The 27678-nt window shown below is 48.8% G+C and overlaps 1 protein-coding gene across 5 annotated transcripts; it reads right to left on the bottom strand.

Annotated features, from left to right (window-relative positions):
- Positions 1 to 742: 742 nt before the first annotated feature.
- PKM (pyruvate kinase M1/2) lies at positions 743 to 27678 on the bottom strand. Of its 5 annotated transcripts, none has more exons than XR_011527147.1 (12): positions 24798 to 24921; positions 19261 to 19380; positions 16867 to 17048; positions 16178 to 16269; positions 11747 to 11878; positions 11081 to 11267; positions 10234 to 10504; positions 8771 to 8921; positions 8355 to 8507; positions 4198 to 4934; positions 2189 to 2370; positions 743 to 1473 (listed from the first exon to the last, which is right to left on the bottom strand). XR_011527147.1 is itself a non-coding variant. In XM_070575979.1 (12 exons), exons 1-12 carry the CDS (start codon positions 24845 to 24847, stop codon positions 1367 to 1369), a joined length of 1794 nt encoding a protein of 597 aa, XP_070432080.1. In that variant the 5' UTR covers positions 24848 to 24937; the 3' UTR covers positions 743 to 1366. The 5 variants fall into 5 exon arrangements, 4 of the variants coding, with proteins under 4 accessions (XP_070432080.1, XP_070432088.1, XP_070432104.1 ...); XM_070575979.1 differs by having other exon boundaries at positions 4768 to 4934; positions 24798 to 24937; XM_070575987.1 differs by having other exon boundaries at positions 4198 to 4364.

Here is a 27678-nt window from a genome sequence, read left to right as displayed (position 1 = left end):
GAACTTCCCAGGGACTCCCAGGCAAAAAGCTTTTGTACTGAAGATAGCCACGAATCAAGAGTGGATGATTTCCACTCTTGGAGCACAGGAGGACGAGATCAGACGTGTGTATAAGAATAGAATGGGACCCGTCCTGGTCCCCCAGCCAACCTGTGGGCCCCTTCCCTCCTATCCCCACCAGGTAGGGATTGGTCCTAGGGAGTGGTCAGGAGGGAGGGAAGGTGCAAGCCAGATTCAGTTGCATTTCCAACCCTCCCACCTCCTTGGCCCTGCTTTATCATGGTGAGAGCACTTGGCAAGCAATAGTGGCACAAAGGGAGACCAGGGGTCCACAACTATTTTGGAAACTGGGAGCAGAACCCGGTCTTATCCTACAGCTCCCTGCATCAGAGGCCTTTACTGCAGGAAGACCTAAGAGGAGGGGCAGGGCAAGAGCACCTCACTCCTGGTTTACTGCCCTCTCCTAGCTTTGGTCCAAATAAGCCACTAAAATTACTCCAGCTGCAGGAGCTTTTAGAGACACAGCTACCACACCTCCCCAGTGTGCTGAAGGGGGTAACCTGTTATCCTTGCTCGTCAGCTACTGCTTTCCCAGCACCTCTGCACCCTGGAGGACAGAACAGGTGGCCTGAGTTGTTAACACAAGAGTACCCACCAGGAGCCACGAGCCTCTTGCCATTTTCACCCTACTCAGAGGGCAGGGTTCAACCACCCACACCCCCATCAGAAAAGACAGGAAACAGGTGCTTCAGCTGTTGTTTATTGACATACAGGTAGGCTCTATAGCAACAGGCCCGGAGGCGGCTGCAGGAGTGGGGAAAATGGAAGATGGAGGCTGGAGTGTTTATCTGCAGCGACAGCTGAGTGGAGCAGAGACACAAGTGCACAAGGTGCAAATCGGGGAGGCTGAGGGGGTTGGAGAAGTAAGGGCCAGGGCCCGTCTGCTTAAACTGGAGCCAGTGCCCATGCCCTACGGTCCCTACTCTTGCTGGCCATCTCCTGACCCCAGGCCGGGCTGGGAGTTCTCTGGGTATCCATTTTCGAAGGAAGTGAATAGAGTATACAAAGGAAGAGAAGCAGGAGCTGCCGCCCTCTGTGTTAAGCTCTGGGGCCTCCAGTCCCACACACTTCCTTCATCCCCTGCTTGGGTGGGCCACAGGATGGGCAGCCCAACTCTAGGCTACCTTATCCAAGCAGGGTCTTAAAAACAGCCATGTTTCACAGAGGCATTCATCTTCTTCCCTGGTGTCCCAGCCTACCAGTGCCACGCTACAGCCCCAAGTGAGCATTACAAGCATTGCTGGCCTAATGGATGGGTTGGGGGAAGGGGATGGGACAGGGGCTGCAGGAGGGGCTCTGGGGCCCATCATGGCACAGGCACTACACGCATGGTGTTGGTGAAGCCAGAGCCAGGGCGCCACCCAGTCAGTACAATGACCACATCTCCCTTCTTGAAGAAGCCTCGGGCCTTGCCTGGAGGAAGAGAAGAGAAGAGAGGTGGTGAGTAAAAGCCACGCCAGGCAGGTAGGCACCTGGGAGACTGCCCCACAGCCAGAGGTTGCAAGCAGGGCTGGCTGACCATTACTTCCTTACACCACAAGGTGGCGCCAGCCTCACATCCCAGGCGAAGGGGATGTGGAGAAGCCCTGAGATTTCCTTATCACTCAGATGGTAGAGTTGGCAGGGACCTTAGGACATCATTCATCTTATACTCTAGATGGTGGAGAGCCTTGCCCGAGGTCAGAGCTAGCTGCTTGCTCTCATCCCATGACATCCTGCTCTTACACAGGGACAAAGGTCATATGAGTACATAGTCTGTGTGTGTGCGGCCCCACAGTGTAGGAGCTCTCGGCTAATTTTATAAACATCCTCAGTAATGAGCAAATGTAAGAGAAAGAACAGCCCTGACGATCCAAGATCTTTTGTTTTGGGCCCCAGACTGGATGACTGAGGAGAGGAACTAGGTTACTCAACTCCACAACCCCAAGGCTCCTCTTCCCTCCTGGGCTCAGCCCAGGACTTCAGAGCATGGGGATGGATGATCCAGAGAGAACAGTCCCAGTGAGGGCAGCTGGGGCTCTTGCACTCTAAGGTCTGCATGTTCCCCTTTCTATAGGGTCCCAAAGAGGCCAGTGCTCAAGCACCCTCCCATCCCTCTAGGCTCTAGCCCTTGCCCCCAGCCACGCACCAACATTCATGGCCAAGTTCACCCGGAGGTCCACGTCCTCAGCCCAGGCCTCCTGCACTGGGTCCTTACACACCACAGGGAAGATGCCACGGTACAGGTGGGCCTGGCGAGCTGTCTGGTGATTCCGGGTCACAGCAATGATGGGGGCCCGGGGGCGGTATCTGGCCACCTGGTGAGCAGACCTGAGATGGGATGGGGAATAGGCAGAAAAGACCATTAGTGTCCCAGGAGCCTCCCAAGAAGCCCTTTAGGGCCTTCAGTAACAGCTCACTCTAATCCAACTCACTATGCCAGCCTCAGGCTCTGGCCATTTCCACATCTGCTCCCAAGGCTGGGGCAGCCCCTAATCCTGTTATCGTCCCAGCATATAACTCCTCCTCACAGCTATGCTATCCATTTGTCCTCTAGCCCTCCCCACAGGCAGGGCCACAGGCTCATAGCGGCCCAGCATGGTCAGTCTCACCCACTTACCCCACACAGACCATTGTTGGCAGAACCCTCCCACCTCCTCTAAACTTTTCTGTTCTGGCATGAGGAGGAAGCCCTGTCCAACCTCACCAGCACCCATTCCTCTCGCTGTCAGCAACAGCTACAAGCCAGGCAGCATGTGAATAGCACCTGACTTTCGACATCTGTAAAGAAGAGGAGCAGAGCCCCACAGCCCCCCTGGGAATCTGTGATCCAAACCTTCCTCACTGTTGTGCCCTCTCCCCACCCCACATGGCTCCCAGCCCCTGGAAACAGGCCCAGCAACTAGGCTCTAGAGCCCTAGAGTCAAACCTGAGTAGCTAAGTGAGGCTTGGAAATCTGGGTGCTACCCAGGAGGCCAGAGCATGAGTCTGGAGTGTCCGTGTGGGAGGCTCTGCCTGTGAAGGCTCCCCTGGAGGGCTGGGGAGCCCCAGAAGGCCGGATGCCAGGTGCTGCTTTGAACACTGACACTACAAGTGTAGTCGCACATGTGTCTCAGGAGCTGGGGAGGGGCTTGCAGGAGGAACTGGGCCCAGAAGGCAAGCCATGAGGACACTCAACAGGTGTCAGGGAACTTAAGCCATGTCACAGCAGAGAATGCCCCGCTTAAGGCCTGGCCTCCATACAAGGCTTTCAGAGAGTAGCAACTGCTGAAATCAGGACCAGCTGAGACTGAAATCCCAGAAGACTGGAGCTAAGAATAGCCAGAAAGCAAAGGCCAGACCTTCTCACAAAGGTCAATCCTAACGTTGGAGCTGTTTATCCTGACCTTTCTGCTGAGAATCTGCACAGGTCTCGTGTCCCGCTTCCCCAGGCAGCCACACCTGCTGCTCTCAGTGCATGAGGGCTGCCCGTGTGCTCCTCTCCCACCCTCCTCTGCCAGGAACCCTAGCCACCCTGTGGGCAGGGATGAGCAGCACACCCCCAGACTTGGGGATAATGCAGACTATCCCAGGCTAGGAAGGGGTCCCAAGTCCTCAGCTTGGCTGCATGGCACCCCAGAGTGTCAGCAAGACAACACGGTGACCTTTCCTGAGCCAGAACCCACTCATCATTGGGGCTCAAAGACAGAAGAGGACGGGTGCATCAACGAAACAGCATGTCAGCGAACAGCACTAATTTTCAAAACTGAACTTTTAAAAGAGCCCATAGTTACTGGAATAAGCAAAACTAGTTGTCTTTTACTTTTTTAGAAGACCTGCTTTTAAATATCAAATAAACATTTGTAGTCAGTCTATCTGTAGTTACACAGTTAAGTCTCCAGTTTGTCATGAGGGTATAAACTTGCTTTGGATCCAAATGGCCCAACACGCCTTATGACAGCTGCCTGGAGTCCTGTCCTTCAGGCCCAGGGAAGGGGCTCTGCTCACTCCTGGATCCTGGCTTGGGGGAGCTCCTTCCCTGTAGGGTCCAGGTGGCAGGCAGAGGGGTCTTACCTTGGCTCAGCGCCACTGAGCGCCGTTCAATGCACTGCTCCCAGGACCCCCAAGGAAAGGTGCTACTGAGCAGGGCATTCCCAGGGAGCCACTGCCACCTCCTACCTGCCAGACTTGGTGAGGACGATTATGGCCCCACTGCAGCACTTGAAGGAGGCCTCCACGGCGCCCACGGCGGCGGCTTCTGTAGGGTCACTGGTAATGGGCGCCAAGCGGCGGAGCTCCTCAAATAATTGCAAGTGGTAGATGGCGGCCTCTGCCTCACGGGCAATCTAGGGGAGCAACATCCGTCCAGAGGGACGAGAGGGGGACAGAGCTTTGTCAGAGCTGTGTCACAACGGGAGAGGGAAGGGAAGAGTCGCACAGACAGCTGGTGAGGAACATGTCCCCGGATGCAAAGGCCAAGAGGAGACCAATTACTGGAGGTCCTGAGCTGAGTAAGATCAAGACTCACAGGAACCAGTCCTTCACCAAGTGCCTGTGACACCTGCTGTGCCTACCACGCCGAAGGACCTTTGGTCCTGCCCTGCCTTAACCTCCCTGGCTGGCTCCCTGCAGATGAGACAAGAGGCCCTGAGTCCAGGTCCCAGGTGCAGGGCTGGGCCCTGGCTGTCTTCTAGAGCAGCTGGAGCAAGAAGCTGGTTATCCTAGAGTTACCTGCCCTCAGGGCCCTACCTGCCAGACTCCGTCAGAACTATCAAAGCTGCCGCTAAACAGTGATAAGAAGCCTGCACGCTGCCCATGGCCATGGCTTCCATGAGGTCTGTGGAGTGACTTGAGGCTCGCACAAGTTCTTCAAACAGCTTGCGGTGGAACATGGCTGCCTCAGCCTCACGAGCTATCTGCAAGGTTTAGGAGAGACGGGAGGCAAGGAAAAAGAAGGGAAAAAAACGAGAGACAACACATGGAAAGACAGAATGTGGAATTAATCAGAGAGGAAGGTAACCTTGGGTTAATTGGCTAAATCTGTCCTTCAGGCAGATGCAATGAGGCAGGGTGATGAAAGCTTAACTATTTAGGACCATGTGGAGAATTTTCAGCACCAAATGCTGCTGCTTCCCCTCCAATAGAGGGAAAATTGGATCCTCCATTCTGGAAGGATTTTTTGATGGGGGATCGTAGGGGTGGAGGTGGGGGGAGACAATATGGCAGCAGGCTCGAGTATCCTGACTCAGAAACATGTCCAGGCTGGGCCCACGCCACTCCCTGGCAGGACTTGGCCACACTGCCTCATGACACAGCTTAGAGGAAGGAACAGGCCCTCTCTCCTCACATGGCTGTCTAGTTACCCCAGGCCTCCCTGCCCAGCTTCCATGCACACATGGAGTGCTGCCTTAGCTTCAAGCGAGGATGCTATGAGCCTTTCCCGTGGCCTGCCACGGAAATGCATGGAGCAGCGCTGGAAAGCTGGGGTCAGACAAAGCCAAAACCATGTGGCTTTACCGCATTCTAAGCAGGATGGTGGGAAACTGGCAGCCTAATGAGGGGTAGACTGACCAGCCATGTGATGAGATAGATGCCTGTGGAAGCACGCAGGCAAGTTTAACAAGACATCTGATTAAAATCTAATGATTAAAACAGTCATAAGAAAGGCACCGAGTTATTTACAGACCAACTACTCAGACCAACAGCAAGAATTAGAAAGAAAATTTAAGCTTATTATTATTAAGGATTATAATGCAATTATCAGCAACTTAGAGAATGATGGGTGAGGGAATAAGTAACAGCATCTCATTAATTTGACAGTAATAAGCAGATGTGTGGCAGGATTTACTAGGTTAAAGGTTTTCTTTCTGTAAGAATAGAATGCATGCAGCCCAAAGGAGAGGGGACATGAACAGGAACAGAACCATACCTGGTACTGCCTGGCCCTAGTCATGGGTCATTAACTGCATCAATTAGACACAGGGGAAAGCAGTTAAGAGGAGAGGCTGTTGTGGTCTAGGGATGCGGAAAGGAGAGGCCAGCACCACCTGGCCCAGACCCCATAACTTATCTTCTGAGCACCACCATGCAATCCAAGCCTTGCAGTTCTAAGACGTGTTTCTTCACAGGAAAGATCAGGGTATGGAAAAATGGACATGGAATTGAGAGCCTAGAGCCTGATTCTCAGTCTCTGACCCCAGTGAGGGCTCCACATGGATCTGTGGGCCTATCTCTTGCTAGACAAAGCACTACATTGCAGGAGAGAACAGTGACTTAGGAGTCAGGAGATCTGGGTTCAAATTCAGGCTTTAGTATCATGTAACCCTCATCTATAAATTGGGGTGACATCTATCTCACAGAGGTTATGAAGCTTACATCAATCTACAGAGGGACTTACCAGACACTTAATAACAGCAGTGAATAGTTAATGCTAAGGCTACAATTAAACATATCCCATCTAATTCATTTTACAGATAAGGCCTTGAAAGCTGAACTGATTTGCCAAAAGATACATAAAGTCCCTAAGTCTACGTGGTTTTATCGTTTAGTAAATCAGGTCAAGGTCACTATCCCACCTCTGAAGCCATTAGGCCACACAACTAAGAAAATCAGAGGGGGGATGTGTGGAGACACTCATAAACAACAGCCGCCACTCTAGAAGTGGCGGGGTCAAGGTCCACTGTCTCCTGGGAGAGAAAAGACACTTTTCTGCACTGGGGCAGTCATGAGAACAAGCCCAGAGGTCCTGAGCATCCGAAGAGCAATCACGTTGCAGAGAAGCTGGCCTATCAGCCAGGCCAGGGTACTCAGCCATCCTGGGGATAGGGAGCGGTCTCTACCATTTCCTTATGGGGTAGTCCACCAAGGATGCTGAGGACAGCCCGGAAGACATCGGTAGTTAAGGTGTCTCTGTTCACCACTGACAAAGTGTTTAGTTACAAATGACACGTCTTCTCCGGAAGCCATTTAAGTCTAATAATTGGACACATAGAAAGGGAAGGAGGAAAGAAAGAAAACCTAGTGCAGAGGTCCCTTTTGGGGGGTTGTTTTAAATTTGGTGGAATGCAGGGGCGTCACACAAAGGACAGGGGGTCCTGTGTTGGCTGGAAAGGGAAGAGGAAGGTTGAAGAAAAACTACTTCAGAGCAAGAGGCAAGCTCACTGAGCTGTACGTGACAAACAGTGAGCCAGGACGACTGTGGGAAAGTTCATCTGCAGCACTCATTTTCCCAGGGATAAGAAACCCTCATAACTGATGCCTCCATTAACTCTTTAGTAAGCTCTAGAACAGAAGCAGATAGGGCAGAGGGACCAAGCCTCAAGCCCTGAGAGGCAGCCAGGTGGTAGGACACAGCCGAACAGAAGAGCCTTGAAAAGCTAGCTCCCTGCAGGAGAGAAAAGTCACCTCCAGATGCTCTCACTCCAGGGCCAGCCAGGATCAGCCATCTTCCCACCTATCTCTATTTGTGGACCTGTCGCCATCACTTACACCCCACTTTTTAGTCTGGGGAGCGTGCAACAGCTCAGCAAAGCAGGTCCCACTGCAGGCCCCATGCAAGACCAGCTCATGGTCCACTGAGCGCAGGCAACAGCCTCCAGCGCAGGCCCAGAGGCCCCTGTGGGGGAAGCACCTGTCTTTGGGACAGGTGGGGAATCAAAATGAAAGCCGGGGGCCGGTCCTGTGGCTGAGTGGTTAAGTTCCCACGCTCAGCTTCCGTGGCCAAGGGTTTCACTGGTTCCGATACTGGGTGCGGACATGGCATTGCTCATCAGGACATGCTGAGGTGGCATCCCACATGCCACAACTAGAAGGACCCACAACTAAAAAAAATAAAGAACTCTGCACTGGAGGGATTTGGGGAGAAAAAAAAAAAGATTGGCAACAGCTGTTAGCTCAGGTGCCTATCTTTAAAAAAAAAAACAAAACAGACAGAAAGCCAAACAAAGAGGACAGCTGGGATCAGGAGCCCTTGACCTTTTCCAGAATAGGGGAGAGCTACTCAGGTCCTCTGGGCTGTCCAGAGGAAGAGACACAAGTATCCCAGTACTTAAGCCAAGGGAAGGACTCACAACCCTGAAGCTATAAGTGAACAGGGCTATCGTGTGATGAAGGAGGACGCCTCCAGAACAGAAGGAAACAGGGGACGTGGTGTGGGCAGGGAAGGTAGAACAGAAAAAACAAGACACCCCTTGCCCAGCACACCCCTCCTCACTCTTCTTGTTGTCACTTGGAGACTGCGTGTGCAGAAACCTAAATGGCGTTGCTCTGTACCAGAGCGTGCCTCCATCCCAGCCCCAGCCTGAGCCCGGGGAGATGCGCAGGCCCTGAGAACTCACCAGGTGCTGCATGCGAACAGCCTCCAGAGGGTAGTCCCCTTTGGCGGTCTCTCCAGACAGCATGATGCAGTCGGCTCCGTCCAAGACTGCATTGGCCACATCACTGCCCTCGGCCCGGGTGGGACGGGGCTTCTTGATCATGCTCTCCAGCATCTGGGAGGGGACAGAGCATTAGTGAGACATGGCCTGGGCTATCTTCATAGATGAAGGACTGCAAGCTGACTCCCCAGATAGTGTGTGTGCAGAGAGTATAGCTTTGTGTGGGTGCATGGGGTGGGGGAAGGGGATATATGTACGTGCGTATGTGTGTGTATGACGTGGAGCAGAGTCCACAGGAAGAGACCAGTTTGTGGTCTAAACTTTTAGCCCACAAAAGTTTCCCATGAAAGCACACATACTCAGGGAGAGGCACATGCCTGTGTGGCGCAGATGACAGGCTTCCCAGCTCGGTTGCATCGCCCAATCATCATCTTCTGAGCAAGGAAGACCTTCTCTGCAGGAATCTCAATGCCTAGATCACCACGAGCCACCATGATCCCATCGCTGGCTTCCAGGATCTCATCAAACCTGACAGAGAAAGTGGAAAGAGAGCTATTTATAAGGAACAGGGACCACAAGTATGGTGATGCAAAGGAAGTTTTGCTGAGATTCTCTAACTTAGCTGTCCTTGCACCAGGACAGCCATCTATGAGGTCATCACGGGTACATGGAGGTGGTGGGGTGTACCAGCCCCCTAAAGTGGGACAACAGTTCTGCTTGCTGGGCTCTCAGCACCAGTATGGATACTTCATTGGGGTGAAAGGGCAAGGTCCCCCCAAATTCCCATGGGCTGATTTCCTCTCAATCTATATTGTATGACGCCCCTCTTAAGGTGTCTACCATTTCCACTCCTGTCAGCACTTCCAAGGCAGAAAGAAAACCCAAGGCCTGCTAATTGCTCCTGACGTGAAGGTCCATGGCTTCTTCCAGCCAAGGACACTTGAGAGCTGCTCCTTCAGGTGGTTGCTTCTAACTTGCTGAAGGCAAGAGGACACATGGCTTTGCCTAGCCTGGGGCTTAGGTCAGCTAGCACCCATGGCTTATCAGGATGGTAGAGGGAGGACCCCAAATTGCCTGGTACAAAGGACATCTAAATGAAGCTAAGGATGGCAAGGTTATGACACTGAGTAGTGCTGCTCCTCCCACCCTCCCCACGCACACACCTAAACCACATGAGTAGTTCTGGAGTTTCGGCAGCAGTGAGTTCTGTTTCCAGTAGGGAGCCAAAGAGGAACAGATGTCATCAACCTGGCTATACTCATTTGGCTCTACCTGGTGAGCTCTGGGGAGGTGGTGAAGCTGAGCTGGGACAATCTGGACCTAGGGAGAACTGCATGCTTTCCGCTGGGAAGCTGATACCATGCCCAAGCTAGCCCAATCGTCAAGCCAGCTGCTTTCTTAGTGAAGACCAAGAGGCCATAAGCTTCAGTCTCAACACTAGGCCCTGAGCTTCCACATGGCTCCCAAGTGAGGGGGCCCTTTCCTAAAAGCCTGCTGTCTTCCCTCTTGGTGGTTCCCCCATGCCAGGCAACATAGCACAAGGGCTCCTGATCCTGTGAGCAGTGACCCTGTTCTCTCTAATCTGGTCCCTGGGCCTACGGAACGATGTCAAGATGCTGGCATCCCAATCACCTAGGAATCTTTGGTTTATTTTTAAATACCAATGCCTTCCACTCCCCTTCTTAAGATACTATAATTCAGTGGGTCGGGAATAAACACTAGCGTCTGTATCCTAAAGGGCAGGCAGCCAGGTTTGGAACTAGATATTCATAGGATGCATCTTGCTCTTCAGAGAGATGGGTTGGGGCTGAAAGAGGTGGGAGACAGGCAGGGGACTTACCTCCGAACTCCCTCATGATTCTCAATTTTGCTGATTATCTTGATGTTCTTTCCTTTATCTCCCAGGACCTTCCTGACTGCATGGACATCAGATGCCTTGCGGATGAAAGACGCAAACACCATATCTACATCCTGCTCTACCCCAAACTTCAGATCCTGGATGTCCTTTTCTGACACAGCAGGCAGGTCCACAGCAGCCCCAGGGAGGTTCACACCCTTCTTGCTGCCCAAGGAGCCACCGTTCTCCACCTCGGTCACTAGGAAGTCAGGACCTGTGCGAAATGGAGCAGGTAGGAGAGATGGAGCAATGAGGGCATGTGCCCTGAACAGGAAGTAGGCTCTCTCCAGCACAGTGAACAGGGAAGTAGCAGATGATGGGCTCTGGAGCCATACTGCCCAAATTCAAATCACAATCCCACTAACTATGTAACCTTGAGCAAGTCAATTAACTTCTCTGGGCCTCAGTTTCCTCACCTGTTAAATAGGGATAATAAGTACTCATCAGGTTGTTTTAAAGTTTAAACAAATTATCATGTAAAATGCTTAGAATAGTGCCTGGCACTTAAATATTAGCTCTCAATCCCATGCACGCTGGAGGCCTGTACATATCATTCTGAGGGATGGAAGAAGGAAGCAGAAAGCGAAAAGCAGTGGAGATGCTCCCCAAGAGCACAATCAAGCTGGAATGAAGTCTGCTTTTAAGAATAAGGAGTTATAAAAGGAATTCCTGAGCATATAAAGACTCAATATTGCTGCCAGCTAAAGATGCTTCCTATCTTCCTTATGTTGAAGAAATGTAGAGATGGGAGACAGCTTTAGACAACTAGACCCTGACTCCTGTAACATACCTTTCTCCTTCACCTGCAGAGAAATAAGTCCATCATCCACGTAGATCTTGCTGCCCACATCCACCACCTTGCAAATATTCTTGTAGTCCAGCCACAGGACCTTCTCGTCACACTTTTCCATGTAGGCGTTATCTAGAGTGATCTTCAGAGTGGCTCCTTTCTTCAGCTCCACCTCTGCAGTGCCGCTCTACAGTGAAGAGAGAAAGCCGCGAGTGGAAATGCAGAGGCCAGGCCCTCCTGGCAAGAACAGAAAAGCTCCTTCCCTCCAGGGAACAATGCTCAAACCTCAGGTCGAAGTAACACTAAAGCTTTTCCTTTGGAAATAAATGATCATAGCATCTAACTTGGTATATTTCAAGGAAATAACCTAAGAAAAACCTACAATGTTTTAGTTATGCTGCTTACTGAGAGGAGAAAAGACATAAAGAAATTGCTCCCCAAAGTTAGAGACCTGGAAGTGGGTTTTTAGAGAAACAAAGATTATTTCTGACAGTAGTTCTTAGCAAAATAGATCAAATCAACAGTTTTTACAGAGAGGAAGGAAACTCTCATTTATAGACCTAAACACTGAGGAACACAGCTTTCAAAGGGCAGAGACTGCTGAGGTTGTCTCTGCGGCACCCTGCTTCCTGTGCCCTCCCTCTAGCTTCTCCCCAGGATACTCACGCCCTTGATAAGCCCAGTTCGAATTTCAGGTCCTTTAGTGTCCAGGGCCACAGCAACCGGCCGGTAGAGAATGGGGTCAGAAGCAAAGCTTTCTGTGGCTGTGCGCACGTTCTTGATGGTCTCTGCATGGTACTAGGGGAAAGGAGGGAAGGTGATGAGCAACCTCCCACACGCTAGGATCTAGTGCTGAAGCTAATCACTCAGGAAAGACCTGTGATGTTCTAGACCCCCACCTCCGTCTAGTCTCAGCACCGTCTATTCACTGAGCACCCTCTACCAGCTTATTTCAACCTCCTCAGCTTCCGCCCTCTTCTGCCACAGCACTAACTCACTCTAAGGGCAAATCTATGAGACTTTTCATAATACTGCCACCAAAACCCATTAAATGTGTCGGTGTAAACATGTCTCAACATAAAAGAAGCATGTGTCCCTCCGGCTGTTCTCTTTTCCCTAAGATTCATCAAACACTCTCAGCAAATAAAGCAGGCAACTGGAGTAGAACACCCAGGCTCATGTCTGGATAATATTGGTCTGGCAATCAGTGTCAGCTTCTGATAGATTTGGTAATTCTGCATTTTTCCTCTATTGTTTCCAACTACAATTCAAACTCAAAGTTATTAACTTAAGCTAAAAGTGGCCGAGTTGAATAACCCACTGCTAAGGTCACACAGACATGGTTTTCCCAATCACTTTCTAGAGTCTGATTAGACACGGAAGTGGGGTAGAGAGAGGTGGGAATATGCCTTTCTCTGAACTAATTGCCCTTTGCTATTTCTCACTTGCAATAAATCCTGGCTTCAATCGTCTCTCTAAATCCCTTTCTCTTTTTCCATTTGCCATTGCCATTTGACTCAAAGCCAAGATGTCTAAAGTTCTTAGACAGTGTAACCAGTATGACTTTGCTGATAATGGACAGCCAATTCAGCACTTGTGGGCCTTGTCCTTTAACTATCACTGTCCACCAGAACAGCACCTGCAAGGAGGAGGCTGGTGGGGAGCTAGCATCAGAGGTTAATCTCCAAGCATGGCATTACCTAAAGATCTTCAGCTTCCAATTCTAGGAATACTCTACAATGAGGACCGCTGGCTCGTTCCGTTGAGGTAGAGGTCCTTACCGTCAGTTATGAGAATTTCTTTCTATTGCTGATTTGCAGTAAAAATAGTACTGAATACAGAAATAATTTGAAGGAATGGGTGTTGAATATTGTCAAATGCCTCTTCCTCAGATTTGATGTGAGGAGTAAAAATACATGAAATGCTTAGAACACAGATGAGCACATAATTATTTAATAAATGTTACCTATTATGATCATCTTCTATTAGACTGACCACTCTATTTAATCCCAGTGTGAACTTTGTGTTCCTAGAATAAAATTTACTTGGTCATGGGTCATGAAATTCCTTTAATACACTCCTGGATCTGGACTGTTAAATTTTATTCATGCTTTCTAAGTGACACTGGTCTAGTGTACTAACTTAGTACTAACCTGTCTGGTTTGGATACTATCCTTGTCTCATGTTAGCATCAGGGTATGTTGGTTTCAAAGAACATACTGGGAAGGTTTCTATACTTCTCTAGGCTCTGGACCAGCATAACAAAGGATTTAAGTATTCCTTGATGGGGAGACATAATTCAGCCATCAAAATCATTTGGGTCTGGTATTCTGAGCAGAGCTAGATCTTACAATCATTTTTCAATTTCTTAAGGCTGATAGCCTATTTACATTTTCTACTTCTTGGAAAATAGTCAATTTCATCTCAACTTATAGGGCTGAAGGTATAAGTCTTTTTATAACTTTTAAACTCTCTTCTAATGTATAGGAAATATTTCCTTTCCTATTTATAGTGTTTTTCGTGCATCCTTAATTCTTGACCAGGCCTTCCAGTTTGTTTTACTGTGGTGGTGTTGTTTTTTTACTCCCAAAGAACCAGCTCTTGGCTTAATTTGTCAAATTTACTTTCTACCACATTATGCTATGTTTTTAAATCAATTTCTTTCCTCCACCCTTTTAAGGTTTAGTATTTCCCCCTAGTGTTTTGAGTTAAATATTTATTTCATTTACTTTCAGACTTCTGCTTCCTGAGAAGTGCATTTAAGTCTATAAATTTTCTCATTACTAGGTTAGACTTTCTTCTTAATTTTCACAAAAAAAGGTCAGAGAATGCAGTCTATATAATTTCTACTTTACGGAACTTGAGGGTTTCTGAGCGGCCAACTATATGAGCATTTTAAATAAAACATGCATTTTTGGTCTTGGAGATGTTATATTATACATAAGCCAATTAGATTATTAGGTATTATTTTATCCAATTCTTCTATATTATCATCTTCTGGTATATCTCTGGGAGGTGCACTGAAGTCTTTCACTATAGCTGTGGTTTTGTTGGATGTTACCAGGTGGTAAAGAATTCTATCAACCAATGCTGTCCTTGTGGAAGGTTCTAAATTTAGGTTGGTTAAAAGTCAGTATTTCTGGCCAACATGGCATTATGTGACCGCCCATTCAATAAAAACACCTCTTGCCTACGTGAACTGCCAAGAGTGGGGACTGGAGACACTGTGGCAAAGCTGTCGCAAGATCAGATGCAAACAGTGGATGTCTCTCTGTCAGAGGGAGGGAGAAGACAATTCCAACGCTCTGCTTACAAGATTATTTAGAATTGTCAAGATCAAAAAACCATGTCCCAGCTGCTAGTCAAAGGTGCATATGAAGTGAGGGCCCTGAGACGCAGTCAAACTAAAGCTGTGTACATTATATAATACTAGGACAATCTCAGACCAGTGTCCAAAACCCCGATCCCAGGGACAAGACAACTTCACATGGTCAAAAGCCTCAAAAGAAACCCATAAAAGAGAATTGTTTTTTTTAATCTCAATTCTAATCTTGGAATAAGAGTTAAAGCATAGATAATCTCCAAATGCTTCTTGTAGTTAAAAAAAAAAAAAAAATCCCTGAGCCAGCCCCCCTCCAGCAGGTGCAGCAGATCCCCTTGCCATTTCAGGGCTGTGTGGTGTTACTTTACTGGATGGAAGAAGCGGTAAAGCGTAGTTAAAGGTCAATTTCTTAAAATCTATTTCTGCTCCTTTGCCTGCACACAGAAGACCCTGGCACTCTCTAGTAGTAGGCACCAATACTGAACCGATCTTCTCTGAGGTCTTCAGCTCTCTTTGGGCTAAGCTAACACTTGCAGTAATCCCTGGTGACTCCTGCTGAGGACCCTTTGGAAAATTACAGAATGTCCTCAGAGATGTGTGTCTTAATCTGCCAGAGATGCCTGCTGAGCACAGTTCCTCTGAGCTTGGTCAGGCCCCCATGACATTTGGAGGCCTGCTGCCTGCCAGGCCATAGGCTGTTTATGGAACATGGGTTAAGGAACCTCTGATGAAGAGTCTCAAGTTTCCAGAAAGGAGAAATTCACCTCTTAGATTGCACTTCCTGAGCTTTTATTTTTAGTCTAAACTTCACACTAACTTCCAAATGCCAGAGGGCAACCCCTCAACTACTTGACCTTACAGGGTAGCGTTTTCCTTATTCTGAACAGGAAATACATAAGTCAAGAGTTGGGGAAGTCTGCCTCACCCATTACTCCTCTATCAATGCTAATATGAAACCCCTGTAGGGATGAATGGCCTATGGTTGAGCCTGAAGGTTTTTGAAAAGCACTGTTCCGCAGGGAGCCCCACACACCTCAAAATAAGTTTGTTCTCACCTTGGGAACAGAAGTAGGAGTGTAGCAGTTCTCAATAGCTGTCACCTGGTCCCTGGGTAAGGCTCTCCACAGGTGAAGTCAGCTCATAAACAGCCCCAGTACTAATACATTCCTACAAGGCTCCCTCCTGGGGAAGTGTGCTGACTTTATTTTAATAGACCAGACCCCTTAGGAAGAGATAGTCTGGGAACACAAAGTTCATGAAGTGGGATATTATGCCAGATGGTGTTAAGGCATTAGACTCAGTCCTTAACTTGCAAGAGTGGAAACCCCTCTCCTGGACCTGCCTAGTTATCTTGGGTCTAAACTAGGCCAGAATCAGTCTGCAGGGTGACCTTTTGGTTCATCACTGCAATATGAGCTATTACAGAAACCCTGGGCTGGAGTGTCAAGCCCTATGGCCAGGATACCTAACGGATTAGAGTAGAATGCTTCCACACTTTCCTTTCCTTTGTGAGGCCAACAGTAGCACAGGTGTGTGGGAGAACCATGGCCAATGATAAAGTAGGTCTTCTTTGCTTAGGAATTAGGAAGACTTGGCCAGTTGAGATGGCAGGACAGGGGGAAAGGAGAGTAGGGGTGGGCCAGTGAAAACAATCTTCCCATTGGCTGTAAACCCCAGACTCCTTCTTCCCTGGTCCACTGTGGCTACACGAATACTGCATTCCCACCATTTCCTATAAGCCATCCCAGTAGCCAAACTCTCCAGCTGAGGCTCACCTCGTGAGTTCCATGAGAGAAGTTCAGACGAGCCACATTCATTCCAGACTTAATCATCTCCTTCAATGTTTCCACCGATCGGGAAGCTGGGCCTAGCAAAAAAAAAAAAAAAAAAAAAAAGTTTTAAGGCCGTAAGTGTTAATTATTCAAAGTAGGAATAACACTTTAAGTTGAAAGAACTCTTGATATTTTATTTTTTTCCCTAAATTCTTCCTGCCAAATTGCTCAAAATTCTTTCAAAAGCATATATATGGCTATTATTGTGCTAGCCCACTTTCTTGATTGAGGAGGACACTTCTTCTATTTCCTTCAAATTCTACAGGCTTCCATCTAATTAGGAAAGCCTAGGTAAGACTTGGCCAGCCCTCTTTGCTCTCCCTGAAGCCCAGACAGATGTCCAAACACAGAACCCTGGTTGCACAGAGCATGTCAAAAGGTTCTTTCCTCTCTCAGATGTTTCTACAAAAATCTGCTAAGGAAGACATCCTCTAAATTTTGCCTTTACCAGAAAACATAAAGCATACTAATTCTTTATTGCAATTTCCTATGACTTGAATTCCCACAAGAATCTGTAGCATCTCGCTTAGCACCCAGGTTTGCTACATTTAGTCTTTTCAGGAGAGAAAAGATCACTGTGAAGCCCTTGTTTGGGGGAGGGGGGGAGAGGGGGGCCTGGCACACCTACTCACCGATAGTACAAATGATGCCAGTGTTCCGGGCCGTGATGGGTGGAGAATCAATGTCCAGGCGGCACATGTGCTCCAGGAATGTGTCAGCCATGGCGGCATGCAGCTGCTGGGTCTGAATGAAGGCAGTACCGGCATCACTATGAGGCTTCGACATGGCTTCTGAGGTCCTGGGTCCAGGGGAACTGAAGAGAGAGTGATCAGTCTGAGAAGCCTGGGGTGGTTAATACACCGCTTGGCACAGGAGGCTGTTTCCTCCTTACACATTAACTCAATAAGCACGCTTTGTGCACAAGCCACAGGGAGCCCCACCATGCGCTGGCTATGTGGGTGCTCCTCAAGTCGGGCAAAGGGCTCACACAACTGTGAGCAAGTGGAAAGGACCTCAGAGAACAAGTTAAAACCTTGTACCAAATGCATGTACTTCCCAGGTGTCCAGTGTAAGCAGACCTCCCTCACACCGAGCTAATAACGACCTTGACAGCTTTCCCACTAATCCTATAGATAACATCATTTTACATGAACTGAAGGAGTTCCCTCAAAAGGCAGCTGTAACCAATCTTCCAGTGATGCAAGTTTTTTACCTTGGAAAATCTAGATCTTTGCATGGAAAGTTGTCTCAAAGCTACAAACCTCTCATACGGGCTGGGGCACTGAACACCACTTCTTAAGAATCCCCACCCACACCCAAAGTGCTTATCCTGGCTCTAGAGACAACCACCATCCAAGCTCCTAGCTCCAATCCTCCAAGCTCCCAAGTCCGAGGTTTTCACTAACCCAGAACACCACAGAAATTCATTTCTCAACTTACTTTAGGCCCAAGAGTAGGTCCCAGCCCACCGACAGGCAATAAAAACCAGTCCCTGGACAGGAAGCAAAGTCCAGCCAGAACCCTGAATGCAAAATCTTTCACCCCAGGAGTCTAACTAAAAACCACATTTACTTTTGGTCAGGAGGACTTTAGGACGTGCAAAGCAATGTGCATACAACCAAGGATAACCACAAACGCACTGGTCTAGTTCTAAAATTCTTATAACTACATTAACAGGACACTTGCAACATGAGGAAGTCTTGCTCGTCAAATCTTTTCCCCAAAGGATTGTCTGATGGACCATCCTGATTCCCTTTCTAAGTCTGACAAGTACACTACCTCCAGCAACAAAGATCATTTGTTCCAGGTAATTAACCAGCCCAGGTCACAATCCTGACAACTGCCCTGACCCTTGCTTGTCTTCATTACTGACTTATTTGCTTAACTTCATTACTAACAACTAAACTCACTCAGCCGGCTAGTTAGGTGATTAGAGACAAAGACTTGAGAAGTTTCTACACAGTGTTTGAAAAACCATCAGGTGAAGGATGTGAGCCAGAAGCTTGACACTCCTCATCAGAAGGCTTCAAGGAAGTTCCTTCCTCAAGTTCTCATAGCAAAGGCTACTCCTCCTAAAACCCTTGAGCCTAGACGCTTCAGCCCAGCCTCAGGAACAAGCCCCTCTCTAGCCCTGCCCCACTTCCTCCTAAATCTCAGGGCTTCAAATCCAGGTACCCCATACATATAACCCTTACTCTTTCTCCTCCTCCATCCTTGACTCTGTGGCCCCTCTGGGTGGCTCAAGTAGAGCGTGCATCTACCCATCTCTGCAATCTTCAAGAACTCCGGTAAAAGGCCAAGAAGCTCTGTGACCAGTTGTGAGCAAAGCTTCTGTCAGCTATTGAAAACTGATGGCTATGAGTCCTTAAGTATAGACTCTAAAACTTTTTAAAAAAGGGAAATAAGATACCAGCTAACTATTCCACATGGGAAATGCACTGTTCCTTTCAATGTGCATGTCCCAACTCCCTACCCAATGCATACCAGATAGCAAAATGAAAATGTCAACCCTCTCCTCCATGACCTATGTAGTTTTGTATCTCTTAGCACCCACTACCTGGAGGTATTCCAGTGTTTGTTCAATGAACTTTCAGTGGATCTTAATGCCTCTTCATCAAAATGAAAGTTATACCTCTGCTCCCCCTACCTCCCCAAATCTGAGGAACTTCTGAATTACTGACAGGACGGCCTGGGCAGCCAGGGTCCCTTTACTCACACTCATCATGGAGGCAGGGCTTCAGAGCACCCAGTTGGACTTAGGTAAGTTTGGCTGTTAAGGGAACATTACTCAGGAGATGGTAGCAAGTGGCACACCAAGCCAACTGGAACACGTGGGCCTTGCTGTGGCCTCCAAGTAGAGAGTCATCCAGTCTGAGGACTGTGTCATAGACAAAAGACCTGACTAAGGGCGTGGGAGTAACTAACCCCACTCTTTTTAAAAATCATCAGCCGGTTCTTCTCTAGACCTGAGACATTAGGGTCTCCTTGCAAAGACCTGGCTGGAGCCACTGATTATCAGGTCATACCTTGTGCTCTCTGGGCTTGGGCTTCCGGTGATGACATTATGCTCTTTTTTTGGCTCAGGGTCGCTCCTTGGCCCCACTTGCAAAGACCGGTCGGAGCTGAGCAAGGTTTGCCCTGTAGAACTGTACAAGGATTAAGGTAAAAGCTGAGTGTAACTAAAGCTCTTTGAGGTAACGGAGAAATTACTTTAATAACCAGGAATCCAGGTGGTACTGCTCCTAGAGATTCAGCTATGTTACCAAAAAACCCCAGAGAAGCCTCCCAAGAAAATACCAAGAAACTGATAATAGAAAACTCACAGGTGAAAGTGAGTTCTTACTGGCTTCTCTGCACTGGTTTATCCCCTCCCACTGTACCCAAAGACTGCCTTCTCTCTCAAGTCTCTCTAAACCTGTGATTTACTAACATTTCACTATTTATTCTATAAAAGAACTTGGTCCCTCGCCTTTTTTGGGGGGAAGTGACACTAAATAGACATACATAAAAGGACTGGAAGGATATCTACCAAGTATTAACAGCATGTCATCCAGGTGGTAGGATTACAGCAAAAATTTTTTTTAAACTGTGTTTACCTGCTTTAAAAAAAAAAAATTTTTTTAAGATTTTATTTTTCTCCCCAAAGCCCCCCGTACATAGTTGTGTATTTTTAGTTGTGGGTCCTTCTAGTTGTGGCATGTGGGATGCCGCCTCAATGTGGCTTGATGAGTGGTGCCACGTCTGCAACCAGGATCCGAACCAGCGAAACCCTGGGCCGCCGAAGCAGAGCCCATGAACTTAACCACTTGGCCAAGGGGCTGGCCCCAAAAGTTTTTCTTCTCTTTATTAATGAATGGACTGATATGAAATACTTTATAATAAGAAAAATTACAAGTGTCTCTCTTCTAAAAATGATATATTTACAAGCACCCTGATAAGACTGTTGGAATTAAAACAAATGTGAAGCTCCCAGTTCCATTAGTCAACTGCTGCTCTATGCACTTCTGGAATACATGCTTAAATGTGGCAGATGCAAAATATGCCATCTCAGGCCCTAGGTCACAAATATATTGCAGGATAGTTTCACTGGCTTAAGGTCAACCTTGATCCATTCAGAACCTCAAAGTAAAAAAAGAAAAAAGTTAACACAGTCCTTAGGACAATGCTATGCCCAAAACCTGTTAGTTACGTGCCCAAATCCAGCAAATTTTCTTCCCTGTTTAGTCTGCCCTCAAGCTTCAAAGCAAAATCTTTGTGACAAAGATGTTCTAGTCCAGAAGGGCTGCCTCTGGGATCAGGAGACGCCATTAGAAGATATAATTACATTGGGCTCAAACACAAACCCCATTTCACCATCTTGAATTAAATCTGAAGTCTACAAGCTCTGATCTTTTGCTCACCCAGGCTATTAAGTACAAAAATAAATGAAAATTTGTTTGGCATTTGAGTGGATTTACACACCAGCAATCAAAAAGTTTGCTTGTCAGCAAGTCCGCCCAGAGTCCAAGAAGATCTCATCATGTCCTTAAAGCCCTCCACCAAACCAGAGACCTGTCTCATCCGGGGGCCACCAACTGGTCTCTCTCCCCTCAGGCTCTGCCCTGGGGTCAGAGGACGCTCCTGCCTCTTTTCTGAGCACAAGCTGCCCATCCCACCAACCACCTACCTACAGTTCTGACTTAATCACTGTCTGGACTCTCCCTCTCCCGGCCCCAGAAGAGCAGCCTCAGCCCCGGTTTCTCAGAGCAGGCCTCTGGGAAGAGCTCCCCTCCCTTGCACTGGCCGCCTGGACAGTGCCTGCCTGGACATGCGGCCCAACCCGTGCCAGTCTGACTCACTCCTGCACCCTCCTCTCCGGGAGGCAGACATGCAAAGCCAACCTCCTGCCAGCAGTGGAAGCCCGGTGGATCCACTGACGGTGCCAAACGCAGTGCCCAGGTACAGGAGCCTTATTCTGGAGCCTGAGCCCCTGCAGTAGGATCTTCCCCAGGGCCATTTCTCCTCTGTGAGAAATGAGATACCATCAGACGCCCTAGTGCAGGCTGACGGGCTGGAACAGGCAGCCACACTCAGCTCCAGGCACCCTATTCCCACCTTTCCTTTCATCTCAAGCAGCTCCTGGTTCTCTAAAACTATAGTTTTGTTTGTGCCAAACACAATTCTTTGCCAGTTTTCAGGAACCAGGGGCTGAAAATTATATATAAAAATACTCAACATGCCACTCAGAGCCAATACTCTTGGCAGGTTATGCTGGGAAAGATTCATGCTTCACCAATTCCATCTTGCACAAAGGCCCAAATCATTCTGCCCTAGTAAACCAGCCTGGCCTATGAGGCTGCATCTACATAAGCCTATTTTTAACCAGCCAGGCCTCTCTGCACCAATTTTGCTCTGATGCCAACGACTGTGTTCCTCGCTCTGACATCAATTTGCTACACACACCTCCAAGTCTCTAAGCCAGCATGAAGGCTTTTCAATTCCCCAAATCTTCAGAATTCCAGCATCCAGTAGAAAGTGTGCGTCACAATACGCTGGACCCTGACCCTGCATTCGGTCCAGCCTGCTTTCTAGCTCTCTTCCTACATGATGGAGCAGTGAAATATAATTCTCAATACTGGCCCTCATCTATGAGAGCGACAAGACCAAAATGGGTGCTGGAACAGCCACAGAACCTAGGAAGGTCTGGAGTAGATCCTGATCCACACAAACAAAAGGAGCTCACTTAAAGGTTCAGGTAAAATTCCCTTGCTCTTCTATTTATTCAGGGCTAGAACTAGTGACTTTACTTTATAAGCAGGAGCCTAAGGTCCTATTTCAAACTAGAGCGGAACAGGGCACAAAAGCTGATACTTGGGTTTACCCCCAAAAGGGAGTCCCAAGTCAGAGAAACCTCCATGTCCTCAGATACCAAGGATTTCCTGGTTTGATGACAGATGCTCAGAGCAGAGAACTGGTTTCAGCCTGAACGAGGAAGTTTGGATGAACCTTTTCTTCCGCTGTGTCACTCCTTACGAGGCTTAAAAACATGGGGCAGTGCTTCAGGACGTGATATGCATACTCTGGAAGCAGCAAGGACTCGGACCCTGGTTTATGGCCTCAGCAAAATGAGGCGTTGGCTCAGCATTTAAGGCTATGATGCAGGACGGAGAGGAAGGGAAACACTAACTAGGTCCAATTAGCATGGACTAGTCTTCCTACAGTGACCTTTACAGGTTTGTCTCTATTTTGTTTTGTTTTGAACTTAAAGAAAAGAAATATTAACATCTGTATTTCCACCACCCAGAGCTCATTAGTATTTAGCCAGATTTTCTTTAGACTTAAACAATTACAATTCATACAGTTCATTTTTCCTCCATCCCCAGGTCCCTCCAACCCTTCTACACCCTGTCATGAACTTTGATACCCACCCACCATCATGAATTGCATCCTTCTATTTAAGCGTCTATATACGGAACCTCATGACATTGTTTTTTTAAAATGCCCTAGGTAGTATACTCTACAAACATCGTCGAACAACTGGCTTTTTCACGCAACACATTTAAGATCCATCCAGTTGGTATATGGATCTACTTAATTCACGTGAACTCCTATACTAATCCACTGTAGGACTAGACTACTTATTTATGTATTCCCTTGCTGGATGGCCCTCTGCCCTCCACTAAACCGATTTTTTCCCTATTAATCAATTCTATAACAACCCTCCCTGTACATGTCTCCTTGTGCAGGTGTGAGCTTCTGCATATTCAAAAATGGAATTCCTGGGTCACAGGGTATGTTTATTTTCTATTTTACTAAATACTGCTGATATACTCCCCAAAATGGTTATATCCATTTACACCAATCAGTAATGTGAGTTCTTGCCTTCCCACACCTTTGTCAATACTTGATACTATCAGACTTTTAAAATGTTTGCCCATCTGATGCGTGACATTTGTTAATCTGCTCTGTAATGTAATAAAAGAGGGATATCAGGATAGCCTTGTTTTCAAAGTCTCCACTTCCCTACCTCTTAACCAGATCAAAACCCTAGGACTCCTCCAAAATGTACATGGTTATGTCTCAAATACCACGAGAGACTCAGCTGACTAATTCTTTGGCACTCATCACCAGAGACAGGGGAGACACCAGCTGTCTACAGTTAAATAAGTATTATTTGTAGGTTAAAAGGTGTTTAAACAGATGGTGCTCCTTTGGAGAATTTTTTGACTGCATCAGCTAAGGTGGTCCATACTCCAAAATACTATGACCAGCAAGTTCAGTGCCCTATCATAGCTGGTCTTGGCATCTCCTCTAACACAGCCCCTACCTGACTTCCAAAACAGTGAGCTAGCATCAGGAAAGGGAGGCTTAGAGCTGCCCAGGAGCTTTGCCTATGACATAAGTGCGTGAGGAAAGTCTCAGAGGCCACCAGAGGTACTGCAGCCTGGCTCTCCCTCCTACGTGCAGACTGGCACATACCGATCACTGCAGGGGTGGGGTTGCACCGCTTGGTGGCCCAGCCAACCTCCCCTCTTGGGCTGAGCAGTCATACCAGGACAAAGTATGATGGTATTAAGAAAGGTCTTCATTTTGCTCTATTCCTATCTGTGCCAGAAATGATCCCTAAAGTGATGACTCAAGGTCCTATAAGACCTTTTACCAAGTAAATCACTTATTCATTTCATAAGATCCTCAACAAGGTGGGAAGAAAACTGCTCACCCGGACAACTCTCTCTTGCAGTGTACCAGTCAACTGGGATCTGACTGTGGATATTTGGAAGGATTCAGAAATAAAGAGAATGTCAAATGAGTCATTTCCTCCTACCTTGATCTCAGTCTTAACTCTTGGCCAAAATAACACACCCTGAGGTGCCTTCATAAAAGCTGAAGCAAAATAAATAGAAACCCATGTAGTGTGAGCTTATACTGCAAGAGTTGCATTTTTTCTACCTTCCTGTTCAGTTATTTCCTCATTTCTTCCATTGCCTCAATATTAAGAAATGAATAGCTTGAAGAAATAAAATGCCTTTTCCTGTGCCCCTCATATTAATGTCACAACATTCAAGGCACAGAAGAAACTGCCATAGGGTGCTAACTCTGTTTAGTGTCACAGCTACCAAATGTGCCAAGTCACTATGAGTGCATTTCTTAAAGACCCAATAATCCTCTTTGTTGAACTATAAATTCAACACTAAAATTATTTACTTCTAACATAGTGCTTAAAATGAGAGTAGCTGTACTAGACAGGAAGAGACTGATGTCCACACAGTCGGGCTCAAGCCCAGTAACCCAGAAATTAGCTCAAGGACATTATTTTAAGTCATCATTATTCATGTACATACGGCCCCCATCCCACCAGGCCTGCCATGACCACTGCAGAAGGCTCACCCTGGCCTGCGGCCCTGCCATGCTGCACCTCAGCTCCTAGGGCAGTAGAGAGAGCCTGGGGACCTGGATCAACCGTTTTTCACTTAGTTGACACATTTTTTAACTGGGGGAACTGCATGCTTCATTATCTGACTCACTGAAAGGGGAAAGGGGACTTTTTAAACCTTCATAGACCACAATGCAGGTTTCCACTCACCCAACTAAGAGAATTTTCTGAAAAGCCAATAAATTCAAAGGTTGAGTCATCCTCTCCACGGAGCTTCCCTGCCTCCTCCCCTACCCCCACCCACCTGGTGATAGCTTACATACCTTTCCCCCTCAGAACATCCCACTGTATTCCCAACAGCATCCTCAGGCAACCAGAGATCAAATTATTTGCTAACAATGCTGCAGGGTGGGGGTGGGGGTGGAGCCTGACCTAGGCCCTCCTCTGTACCCTAGGAAGAGACCACACCCTCAGTATAGCCTACACGGGGCTACTGTGCCTGCCTCCAATCCTAACCTCATTTACCAGCTGGCTGAGAAAATCCTAGAAACCCACCTGAACAGATGGGAATGGAATGTGAAGAGTTCGGGTAGCAAGTTTGTTTCCACTCTTAGAGCCAAACATCAAAGGCTGAAATCACCCCCCTCCTTGCCTTCCTTTGTCTAGAGGTCCCATTCTCAGAAGACCAAAGAGCCCCTGTTGCAAGTGGAGAGTTGCAAAGTAAAAGTATTAGTTACTTTGTAAACACTGTACCAAGATCCCTGAAGGGACTGGTCTCCAGGAGATGTCTGGTATTTAGAGATCCTGACTCCCAAAGATTAACTACAAGTATGTGTTTGGGGATGGCCTGTAGAAGATGAGCCCTCAGGCTCAATTAGGGGTTAAGTAATTGTGCTTGGCGGCCAAAAGAATATATTTGGAGGCATTTCTTCTGGACATCTCACTAGAGATTAGACACTGCACTGAGCGTTTAACATATATACATGTAGGTGTGTATAGTGACCAATCCTTTCAACAATCAGGAGGAGAACGTTCCTCCCAGTTTACACACGGTAAACTGAGGTCCTGAGGCTGAATTCCCTCCATCACTCGCGTCAGCATGTTAATGAGTCAAACCTAATTCTGAAAGCCTGTTTACCGCTTGCCAATGCGTGGATCTTAATTAGGCTCACTTGCACTGGAGAGGACCAATGTGCTGGGTTTGAAGAATATAGGTAAGATGCCAAAGGGGATGCCTTTCCACGACTGGGCTCTTAAATAACTTTCAAGACTGGTGGCAGCCTCCTGTCCCCCTCACCCCAAGCCCTCGTTCCCCGGGAGGAAGCACGTACCTTCCTCACAGCACTTACCAGTAATAACTTTTGAGTCCGTTGCTTAGACTGTGAGCTCCGTCACATTCTAGTCATCCGGGTCTCCACCCCCCTTCCCCAAACAGCTCTTCGCACACACAGAATCTTTATTGAGTAAATGAGAATGCGGGGGCGCCAAGCCGTCGACATATTTCTTCTCTCCCCACAACCCGCTCCCTCCCCGCCCCATGGCCTCCGCGTTCTACAGTCGGGGCGCATCTGTTAAGCAATGTGAAACAGAGGCGAGGAGCCGGGGAGCGCCCCGAAGGAGGCTCGGTGCCACATGCGCTGGCTTGTCGGGCGGGAGGTGAAGCTTGTCCCGCAACCGGCCGCTAGGCCAGTCGTCCGGCGGGGTGGGACTGGGTGGGGCGAGGCGGGTCCCAGGCGCTGACTGCTACGTGCATCCCCGCCGGGGCGGGATGGAGCCCCGGTGAGCCCCTGGGAACGAGCGCGGCGCCGCGGCCACCCCACCGAATCCGGGGCGGCACAAAAGCGGAAGGCGCTGCAGGAGCAGCCACGCTTTCTTCCCTGAAGCGGGGAAGGGGAAGGGCAAGGGTTACGTAACCCTCCAGCAGCACCCAGGCCGCACAGGAGCCTGCGCTGCCCGTCTGCAGACCACTGCAATTCGGGTGGTGACCCCGGGACTCTAGGATAGCAAAGACTAGGAGGCCGTGACGGAGTGCGAGGGTTGGACTGAGATGAGAGACGAGGAGGAGGGGGCGGGGGGAGCAGGCGGACGTGACCAGAACCGCGCGAACGCGGGAGCAGAGGAGAGGGATGCGGAGGCGCGGACGTGACCAGATGGAGCGAGAGGGGGAGGGGGGAACCCAGGCACGAATGGGGGAAGGGGTGAGCACGAGGAGGGGACAGGGACGCGGGAAGAGTGGACAGTACCTGAACGTGGAGGGACTGGTGAGGGGAGCTAGAGAAGGAGTTTCAAGAAGAAATTACAAAGAAAGCATCAGAATGAGGGGGACACCGACAGGCTGAAGATGAGGGAGCGAATGGAACAGTATTAAGGGGTAAGGGGAGGAGACGAGCATGGGAGCAGAAGGAGGAGGGAAAAGAGGGAAGAGAGGAAGGAATTGCATTAGGAGGAAATACGGGAAGGAGGACGAGGATGGAACCAGATGAGGGAGGGAGAAGGAGGCGAGGGTGGGACCAGAATGGAGGGACGGATCGGGAGAGGAAAGGGGATGGCCGACCCATCTGACCTGGGAAGAAAGGGGAGCTGGGGGCTTGGAGTAGCAGGCCCTAGGCGCGGGCACCCCTTCTCCTCTCTCCCAACCTCAACCCGGTCCCAGATGCCCAGGACTCGGCGCCGCCCAGGGATGGGCGTCCTGAGGAGTGAGCAGGCGGACGGGATTCCGCACTAGCCGGGTGGACAGGGCCTCGGCGGGGACGGTGGGCCCAGCCTCTCCCTTGCTCACCTCCGGCGTGGTCCGGCTCTGGCTGCGCGGCTCCTGCAAACACGTCGGACGTCTAGCGGCGCTGCGCTCGAGTGCGGAGAGCCGCCGCCTCAGCCTCAAGGTTATCCCGCTGCAGAGCCGCCGCAATCCCTCCGCCGCCCCGCCCCCCACCCAATCCCGGCCCCCGGCTCGCGGGCCCCGCCCCTCTGCGTCCTCGCGGGGCGCAGTCACCTTCAGCAGGAACTGCGCGCAGGCGGAACGGGCAGTCAGGTTGCCCTTTTGGGGGGGACTACATTCCGTGGCGGAAGAACACAGCATAAAAATCGCAGCATT

The sequence above is a fragment of the Equus przewalskii genome, chromosome 1 (genome assembly GCF_037783145.1).
Source record: "Equus przewalskii isolate Varuska chromosome 1, EquPr2, whole genome shotgun sequence".
NCBI lineage: Eukaryota > Metazoa > Chordata > Mammalia > Perissodactyla > Equidae > Equus > Equus przewalskii.
Note: the sequence above shows the minus strand (reverse complement) of the source record. Positions and strands in the feature narration are given on the sequence as shown.

Coding starts and splice junctions, on each gene's coding strand:
- PKM (XM_070575979.1), bottom strand. CDS start 24,847: ATGACTCAACCTTTGAATTTATTGGCTTTTCAGAAAATTCTCTTAGTT. Junction 19,381..24,797: donor CAGAAAATTCTCTTAGTTGG/GTGAGTGGAAAC, acceptor ATCCTTGTACAG/TTCTACAGGGCAAACCTTGC. Junction 8,922..10,233: donor AATCATGAGGGAGTTCGGAG/GTAAGTCCCCTG, acceptor TTTCTCTGTCAG/GTTTGATGAGATCCTGGAAG.